This window comes from Solea senegalensis, linkage group LG1 (assembly GCF_019176455.1).
Source record: "Solea senegalensis isolate Sse05_10M linkage group LG1, IFAPA_SoseM_1, whole genome shotgun sequence".
NCBI classification, from domain to species: domain Eukaryota; kingdom Metazoa; phylum Chordata; class Actinopteri; order Pleuronectiformes; family Soleidae; genus Solea; species Solea senegalensis.
In genome coordinates this window covers 13,935,078-13,945,188 of record NC_058021.1, presented here as the reverse complement: position 1 = coordinate 13,945,188, position 10,111 = coordinate 13,935,078, and the positions used below count along the sequence as shown (strand labels likewise).

The 10,111-nt window shown below is 42.7% G+C and overlaps 1 protein-coding gene across 1 annotated transcript in view; it reads left to right on the top strand.

The window, feature by feature from the left end:
- The first annotated feature begins 1,033 nt into the window (after positions 1-1,033).
- LOC122782264 (dipeptidyl aminopeptidase-like protein 6) overlaps positions 1,034-10,111 on the top strand; it is a 50,540-nt gene continuing 41,462 nt past the window's right edge. Inside the window, exon 1 of the mRNA XM_044046554.1 lies at positions 1,034-2,047. Coding sequence (XP_043902489.1) covers positions 1,853-2,047 — 195 coding nt within the window. The 5' untranslated portion in view covers positions 1,034-1,852. The remainder of the gene's footprint in view (positions 2,048-10,111) is intronic.

Genomic DNA, 10,111 nt, shown 5'->3' with positions numbered 1-10,111 from the left:
TGTCTATGAGCCCTTCAACCTTGAAATCTACCTGCAATGGAAGCTGAATACCACGTGTGAGTAAACTGACTTTAGAGGGAGGGCAACTGTGCAAATTAAGGGTGCGAACAAACACTGATGTTTTTGGAGTCTTGGGATTTAAAGAAAACTCTCTATGAGACTTGAAAATGCTGTCTGTTGCGTTCAAACCATTATCAGATGAGTTTTTTTATGACGACTGAAAGACGGGATCACACATTTAACGGCTGTGTCTGGTGAGGGATCACAGACTACACCACTTTGTGAAGCCAACTGAACCCATGAAACTCTTACGGGAGCGACAGTCGTTATATTCCCGCCACTTCCTGTCGCAACATGTGTTTGCAGTCGGATCAGTAATCACACACTCTCACACGCTAACAGATTACTGTGCCAAACCAGCCATGCCGACTGTCCCCAACTAGTGCTGACTGGCGCAGACTCTGCCCAACTGTGACACAAAAATCTCGCAGTGTGTCCCCAGCTTAAGACGGAGACAACAGCAATGTAACGCTAGTAAAGTGAGACAGCTGGAGTACCCTCCAAAAAGTTATTTACAGATAATTATTCTCCTCAGAAAACCTGAGCGTTCGGCAGTTTGACAGGTAAATAAATAATAATAACACATACGTACACAAATGCTCGCCCTCAGTCAGGTGTGATTGTTTTGTTAGACAGACGAAGGGTGCAGCACGCGCAGAGGGAGAATATTAATCAGCGACTGTACAAAAAATCCCCAAAACAACACACTGCAGCTTTAACTTCAAGTCTGTCTTTAACTACTTAAAAAACAATATTGAGCTCTTACTGTTAGTCATACTGCGACATCTAATCAATTTAAGAACTCATTTGTGCCAGTACAAACAATGCTTAATACTTACTAAGTAAATTTACTTGCATCTGAGGTTATTATAACTTTATTCTCATTAAACAAGATTTATGTTGCACATTATACGTGTATAGTAGATTCTATGTTGGGGTTCAGTCTGCTGTAATGCACTGCGCCACAGGGAGGCACTCGCGCTCTGTCCTGGTACCATGTGCAGCCATTTATGGGCTTTTGTTAAACTCTTAATTCAAGAAATCATATTCTAGTGAGACTTCAAAGACCGTCAAAGGATGTACATGAGGGTGAACTGAGGTGCTACGAGTGCGTTTATGGCACATGTTTTGCGCAGTAGCTCGTTTATGACAGTTGGTGTAACGGTGGAGCTGCTCTCAGTCTTGGTCACTTCTCATGCAGAGCGCGTCCGCGGAGGAGAGTAAACACCGCCGGTGCTCCCTGCGTCTCTGACACTACTCCAAGGCTGTCCGCCAAAAAAAAAAGAAGAAGAAGAAACCACACAGCCCAAAGTGTGGAGACATTATCTTTTGCGCTTTTGTTTTTGTCGAGTCTGGACGCGATCCAAAATCTGGTCGGGAACTCTGCGCATCCGTCTGCTATCTCGCCGATGGATGGAGACATTGGGATATTGAAGAGGGGGAGACAACGTGTTGTGAATACAGAAGAGAGTAACTATTGACACCTACAACCCAGCAGTCTGCTGTGCGCCTGGATAAAGAAAAAAGGTCATCACCGCCAAGGTTTCAGCTTCATCGCTCTGCCACTTTGAACTGTGAGTCATCCACTGTCCACAGACCCTCGTTAAATACCCTCAGCTTATCTTTTTTTTTTTTCCTTCTTTCTTTTATTATTGCTCCATTCTGGTGGTGAAAATTGGCCGCGTTATTGGGTCTCCTCGAAGCGCACAGAAAACCAAAAAAAAAAAAAAGAAAAAAAACCCCGATCACCATCCATCCGTGGCTCTGACATGCTGTGAGTTATTTCCTTTAAATGATGACTTCGCTGTATCAAAGATTCACCGGGAAGATCAACACGGCCAATTCGTTCCCGCACCCACCTGAGGCCAGCCGTCTCCTGGGCGGACAGGTGGCAGACGAAGAAAACGCAGTGAAGACCCCGCAGCAGCTCAGCGATGGCAGACCGCACGTGCCGTACCGCAAAAAATGCTTGCGGGAGGATGAGGATGTAAGACACATTATGCTTCACTTGCCGACACACTGTAGCTCTCGATCCTATATGCAAGCTTTGCAGATAGATGATTCCTTCTCACACATCACAGCTATACTACTACACTATAACACACACACATGCTTCAACTCTATACCTCAGGCTTTAGATGCTCTGTCATTGGCTTAATGTTTACAGGCTGTTTCAAAAGTTTAAGAATAAGGATTATGCAATGCAATGTTTTCTTTCTCCCCCTTTGTCATCATGTGTGCATTTGGACATATTTGGATTCGAAATGTGCAAATGCCACATGATTTTGTGCAGTTGTTGACGCAAAGAGACACAGTGCTTTTCCTTTGTCGCTGTCTGTGGTGCTGAAATTGCCACACGCTTTGGACAAAAACATAAACGTGGCTTCAGCCACATCACTCACAGTCCCCTATACAGTAGTGGTATTTGTCATGTGGAGCTGGGAAATCAACATTATTTTTTAATTGGAAAATGGAGGCAGAAGTGGAACTGCAACTCCAAAAGCAGTTGTTTTTTGGGGGGAAGAACTGAAAGTAACCAAGTTGATTTTCTATTCTGTACAATGAGAAGACTTGGCTTAGTTTTGGTTCTGTGGTTTTTTGAGAGTTAGTTGTTACAACTGTAATTATCACTGGAGATTTTCTTTTGACTTATATGTGGAGAACGCTGCTCGATGCTGAACCCCATTAAATTTTAACACGCTTTCATGGAGCTGGCTTTGATTTATAACGTTAGCAAACAATTTCCTGAGGAGTTAATGGTCTCAATCACTCGTTTCAGGTCTTCTTTAACGTTACTGTTTACAGGAAAATAGACGAGCAACGCCCCCGTGTGATTGACAGCTTTTGTTGGCTTCAGTACAGGAGTTCAGATTTGTATGCGTGATGTCACAAATGTTTGCCACGTATTAAATAATACATATATTTCTAAAGGTTTATCAGTATGAAATCATGTCTCTCCATATACATTGTTTTGACTTTGTTCTCAGGTTCTTTCTAAACAAAGACGCCAGTGCCAGATTTAATGGCCTGGACCCGTGTCATGTGCATTTGTTAGTATACAATGTGTGGCTTGTTGCACAGGACACAGCGCAAACACAAATGTGCTTCACTGGCCCTTCATTGTTAACTGGCTGCTGCCAACACTTGGATGTTCCTCTGAATTATTGATGTCCGTCACACCGAGAGTCAAGAGATAATGGTGGCAACAGGCTCAGTGCTGACGACGCATCTGCTGTCAGGAGGGTAAACTGCAACTTCTCACTGATCGCCACATTCTCATGTTTCATTCAAAATCCCCCCCGTGTTCATTTTATGCCCCTGATGGGCACTTTTAAGAGGAAGATTCAAAATAATGATTTTTTTCCCCTAATGGTTCTAGAAGTGTGGTCAGGAGCTATTACTGGATTTTTAGCATATGTATAAGGTTTGCACTGTTAACCTTGAAGTCACCTCTAGTACTGATGTTCCCCCTGAGTTGTGCTGAAGCATGAAATTGCCTCTTGCCTCGGGAGAAGAGCGGAGGATTTCAAAGAGTGTTATTTCCAACCCTTCCTTCGAGTGTAAAAGTTTGGATTAGCTCATGTTGTTTCCATTTATTTTTCATAAGGTAAAGGGTAAAAATGGACTCTGAAATGGCGTAGTTTATTTTCATTTGTCCAGATATTTACAGCTGTTCAGCCCGCTTCTCAAATCTTGCAGAGCCAGACGCACGCTTTGCTGTTTGCTCAAAACTGTAAACGGTAATTTGTTCACTGGGGTGTTTAAGCTCACAACACAAACCCTGTGTCTTTGTAGCATCTTTATTGAATTGATTAATTGTTGCTGTGCTCTGTGTGCCAACATGAGTGTTTTGTGGTTTTGAGTCACCGACAGGGAAATAACAGGAGCAGTTGTTTCTCCTCCTCGCCACTCTTTACTGCAAACAGAAACCTGGGTGTCCTTTTGATTGATTGTTTCCTAACGTGAAGGTGAAATATTGTGACTTTTTTGTCTTTATGGGGCAATCACATTAGGAAACGTGACCATTCTGTCTTTGTTTGTGTTTCACAGTGTGATGCTGAACGATAACAAAGACATTCAACAAACTGTTGTGGATGTCGGATGCAAAACAATACAAACACAAGGCAGTTGAGTGCTTCCTCGTGAGGTTTTACCTGCCTTTATTTACAATTTACTGCATGTTAAAATAGCGTATCAACAATTTAAAATGAAAAAAAAACCAAAACACTAGAGTTGTACAGGTTTTGTGTTTTCAATTTACAACACATTTACAAAAAAAAAACATTTGAGTCTTGGTTTGGGGCTGCCATGGCCAGGTGGAAACGGAACTTGGCTTGTAACTGGACAGTTGCAGATTTGAGTCCCCACCAGGTCAAAGGGCTGAGGTACCCCTGAGCAAGGGACCCAACCCCCATTGCTCCCCGGGCGCTGCTCAGCTCTTAATTCCTAGTAGAGGATGGGTTAAATGTGGGACGTCTCTTCCTGTGACGGGACTCTGGCCAGTCAGTGGCCGGCAGTCTGACCAATCATCGCATAGCACCTATTTAACACGCTTGGAACCTCGCCGAAGCAGGTACTAAAAATAGTACCTGGTACCGGGTACTAGGCTAGTGGAAACGCTAGATCCAGTGGAAATGCGCCATTACTGTCTCAAAGAGAAATTCCTCATTGTCCTTTATTGAGTTCTGATGTAAAAAGCCTCTGCTGAGTGCGGCTGTAATATAATTTCATATAATTAAAAAAGAAAACTATTTATGGTGTTGTAATTAAGACAAATCTCAGATTCATGCCGCTGAGCCACATCTAAAAGCTTTTATCATGCTCTGTACTACTGTGGGCTTATGTCAGTAGCTGAATTAGTTATAATATCAATTTATCCTGTTAATCACCACCAACATTTATACATTGTAAGCCAACATCAGTTTAACTCCAAATAGCTGCTTTGTAATTATGATGTGTGTGATAAGAGCTTTGAATTTGTGTTCATAAAGCTCCAGTCGTCAGTGATAAACTCATATTCCGCAGTGCTGCCTTAATGTGAACCATGCATGCTGTGCTCTAATGCATGGTAATGTGTTTCCCTCAGTGGCTGCAGATTTATGAAAATGTAATGGGAAATTATTCTAATTTGACTTTTGATCAGCTGCTCCTAAAATGTGCGCATAGCCTGTAAAACAAAGCCTCCGTAATGTCGGGAAAGTGAAGGCAGCTGCTGGTGGTGAAAGAGGAGTTTTGAAACAGAGACGTTTTTATTTAAGCTTTATTTAGTCGGGCAGCCTCAGTGCGGTCATGATCTCCTTTCGAAGACGGGAACAATTATGAAACACATTTAAGGACAATGCAAGAACAGACACTTAGAAGAATCATAACACACATCAGATAATAACACCTGAGATTCTCCATTGCAGATGTTCGAGGACAGTTTGGACTTCTTTCCATTTAAACAGTACCTTGTAGATTAAAGTGAGAGTAGTGAGGTAGTTTGGGAGCTTCAGTGTTATGGCATAAGAGAGCTCCAACCATCCAACCATAGACTGGACTTTGGCCTCTGGATGCAAAACAGTTTTGGCGTGTGTGGTCCAGCTGTTGTTCCTTTTGTCTAAAAAAACAAGTTCAATCAGTAGACATGATGAACTTTCACAACATAAAGTGGAATGGAAAAATAACATTTATTCTAACACTGCTCCACTTACTCCTTCTCATGATCCTGACTTACTTTCTGTTTGTGACTCTGGGCGCCATTCATTTACTCTTTGTCTGGAACCTTGACCTTTCAGGGCCACAGGTCTTGTCTCTACCTCCCCACGTGTGCCCTGTGTGCTCTGTTGACCGGATACCAGGCCGTGCCTGTGCTCTGCACAACACAAAGGCTTGAGATGAGTGATTTGACAGTGGCCATGTCAGTTTATGAAACCAGAAATTGGCAGCCGTCACCCGCGTCCAGGCACTTATTGGATGATGAGAGCTGTCAATCACAATGGCGTCCGCTCAAATGTGCTTTATCATCCACTTCACTTTAAATTGGGAACATTCTGTGCTACGGAAGAAGACCTGATAATGAAATAATAATCGAAAGCCTTCCATCCTCAACAGAATGTTCAATGACAATAAAGAAAATCTGTATAAATTTAATTAGGAAGAGGAAGGGAACTGGGCTTGTAACTGGAAGGTTGCCCGTTCAAATTCTGGCACAGGTCGAGAACTCGAGGTGCCCCCGAGGTGAGTTCTTTTTTTGCAAGAAGTGCAAGAAGTGGAGTCACTTTTTAAAGAAAAAAGAGCAGTGATGAGTATTGTAATAGTCACAGTGCACTATGATATACAGGGTTAAATATCTGGGGTGAGCATGTGACAGGCAGGCAACACACGTGTGTGTGTGTGTGTGTGTGTGAGACTAACAGCTGTTTCTGTGAAGGTTATGTGTGTGAACTAAACGCTTGTTTCGAGTAGCACGACGGATATTCGAGTCAGTGTGTGTTTACACAGTGCTTTATAAACCTTCAGAAATGAATTACACCATGCATCGTCATTTTTCCCGTAGATAAAATTGTATATCGTCAGCGGGACACACATGATGCTGTCTGTCCTCCTACGTATGTGCACTTATTTGTGCCTTCAACTTAGACATACTCCACATGTGAGTTAGACACTTTGGCCCGCGTCCCAAGTCTTAGTTTAGCGCTGCGCTGCCATTGAGGCCCGGAGCTCTGATAAATCAGGCAGATGGAGCACAACAAGATAAGAAGGAGAGCAGCGCGATGAGATGAGGCTGTCTTCGCTCTCTCTCTGAAGACTGCCGCTGCTTTTATGACCCGCTGCAATCCTCCAAAATGATGGTGAATCCCCAGAAAATCCTTTTGCATTTGCAAAGGTGGTGCAAAAAGCCACATTTTCCCTGTGTGTGTGTGTGTTTGTGTCTGTGTGCTGTGTTCAGTCCACTTATCTGTCTCTTTTTAGACTTACCAGTTGAAATATTACACAAAAATAAGGTGACAGAGGAGAGAGATGGGGAATGATGAGTAATGAAAAAAAGGGTATTTGGTTTGCTTTAAACCCAGTGTAAAAATCAAAGGTTAGTGCCTCAAAGACCTGGCCACCCTCTGCCCCATTGCTTTACATTATTGAGTTAACCCTCCATCAGTTTTTACTTATAACTGTAATGAGTAATGAGTTAAATATATGATTATCGATGGAAGCACAATGCCTTTTTCCTTTTGAAGGTGTAAAGCCGGCTGAATACAAAGTACAAAAAGTGGTAGAGGCGTGTGGAGCACTTGCCACAAAAAAAGGACTTTATTTGAGGACACGCTTTTTGTTCCGCTGTCAATCAGTTGTGTGTGTGTGTGTGAGTTAACTTTTAAATATAAACACGCCTGGGACATTCTGACCGATTAAGCCCATCAGCTCCACACAACTGTCTCTGTGTGTTGGTCCACCCTGCACACAGGAAGTGGGAAATGGAGGCAAAGGCAACATTGTGCTAGTAAAGCGAGACGGATGAGTGAAATCACAAAGAAGTGGCCACGAGAAGTTTCAGAAGTGAATTCTTCAGTCAGATCTGATCAGTATTTACTGATTTTCAGATGAAGGATGCAAATAATAGTATCAACAACAACACAAACCACTTAGCTTTAATGACAGCCTCTGGCAGTTATTATAGATCTGCGTCTGTCTGTTGGTGTATTTGTAATTTATTTTGAGTAATATTTGTGTCCATATGCTGCATTCAAGTCCAAGGCCTATTCATTCTATGAACTGTCTGTTTTGGTCTTCTCTGATCTGGCTTTATTTTCTAACCCATCTGTACAGTCTTAGTTCTGGGCAGGATGTGAGTATAGCCACCTGCAAAGGATGATGAGAGCTATGAGAGTGAACCAAAACAGTGCAGCTGCAGGCCATAAATCCAAAACAATCAGCTGAAAGATGGTGAATTGCTTCACTGTGCCACAGGGGACTGCAGAGGGATAACTCACTGAGCAGTTCCTTCCCTGTGCATGGTCACCTGATCCACTGTTATAAAACATGCTGAACCCTGGATCTCAAAGCTGATCTCAAAATGTAAGGAATTGGCATTAGAACGCAGGAAGTCGGAAAATACAATTTTGTGATTGACCGTATGAGCCAGTGCGCAGCAAAAGGCACACAAAGCCAATGTGCTGTCGCCCAGTGCTGCTCCTCCCCTAAGGACAACAAAGCATCCTCAGCAGGACCTCTTGCTCAGCGTTGCCATGGTTGCAAAGGTGGAGAGGGTGAGGCTGTGAGCTCGAGGAACACACACACACACACACACACATTCTGCTGCTTCTTGGTGGCTTTGACTGCCATCTGGAGATGACTCAGGTCTCACGTTGCACACTCTGAGTGTCCTTTGCTTCTGTCACGCAACACACACTGTCCACTGTAACTATGACATGTTTGTTTTTTCTCCTCTTCAATCTGAAAATAGTCGGCCTCTTTCGGCCTGAGCCTCTACTCCTGTTTCACTGTTACTGTGTAGGCTGCTGCTGAGTGACTTATTCACTATTGACCATTTTTTTTTTATTCTTTAACTCTTTTTTCCCCCAACGGGCATCTCAACAGGTCATTCATCCCCCGCACGGCACGTCAACACTCATCATCCCTCTCACCATCTCCCCACCCACCCCAGCAGAACTGTCAACAGCGTGTCAGCAGGCCGCTCTGCCTCTGCTGCCTGGCTCTGAGACTGGCTCCTCTTCCTCTCGATAATTTACTGTATTATTACACAAGCTGACAGAGCTATCAGTCAGGGTTTAAACGCAGACAGTCCATAATAATCCATGATGAGACCAGGATCCTGTCAGGCGGCTGTTGTTGAGCGTCGGAACTTTTTGCTCGCGGAGATGATGTGAAGAAACAAACGCATCATCATCAGGTGTCAAACTTTTATTCCCTTTCACGTCGCGCTGACACATTTATAACTGTAATCTTTCTGGGCAAAATGTAGCCCCATTAAACGTACATGCAAGCAAACAAACAAACAAACAAACTCCTTCATTGTTGGTGTCAGTCACATCTTCAGTAAATCAAACGCTCATTCTACTGATGTGATGTAACTGCGTATCATTCAGATTTCCGCTGCTTTTAAGAATTTCATCCATCATTTCTTAATATAAATTCATTCTCCCATTCGATCTTCTTTTTTTTTAACTTCAGACAAGTTTTCTCTGTAACTGGTTGGATAACAGCAGTGCAGCATGTCTTAAGAGATGACGAGGGAACGTCTTTGTTAGTTGAAGCATTCATTTACTTTACTGTCTGCTGTTTGTTAACCCTTAGTGCTCACGCGGCGCAGATCTGTAGATTGCTGTGGGAATAATAATACACAACTCCTTATATGGACATCCTGGGGGTGTGTGTGTTTATAGGTCACATATTCAGGCTTTAAAAATGTTTTTGTTGTTGAGTCAAAGTTATGAATCCTTTTATATCGCATTTGTAGTAGCAATAATTCTGCAGAAGTTTTTCTTTTCTTTTTGTTCACAAGAAACACGTCTAGTGAACTTTGAACTGTGACGTATTTCCAAATCATCAAAATCAAACATTTTTTATCTTTATGTAGTTGGTGAAAATGAGAAACATCAGATTGCCTAGGTTGTGCTGGAAAATAAGACACTGCATGTTACACACAGAGCAGCCGAAATGCTCTGTGTTCTAAGGGTTAATATTAGTTCTGCCTCATTTCATTATCTCAAACAACAAGCACTGGGACATTTTCATAGATTTTCCCTGCACTTTGTCTGTTCCGCCACTAGAGACTGTTGTGGTCCAACCATTGTGCCAACGAAACACTGGCCTATATTTTTGGACATACAGTACAGCTGCGGGTGAGCTCAGGCTTGGTTCTTGTGAAACATAGCCTCAGGCACATTCCTCACCGCTGCTATCTTAATGTAGGATGCCATCTGTGAAAATTAGGTCAAAAATCCTTCAGTAGGTAGATGAATAAATAAATAAAACATCAACAAAGAAATGGATATTCAATTTTTAAACTAAAAAGCTGACAGCTTACATTGTAAGAGACACATGATGTCAC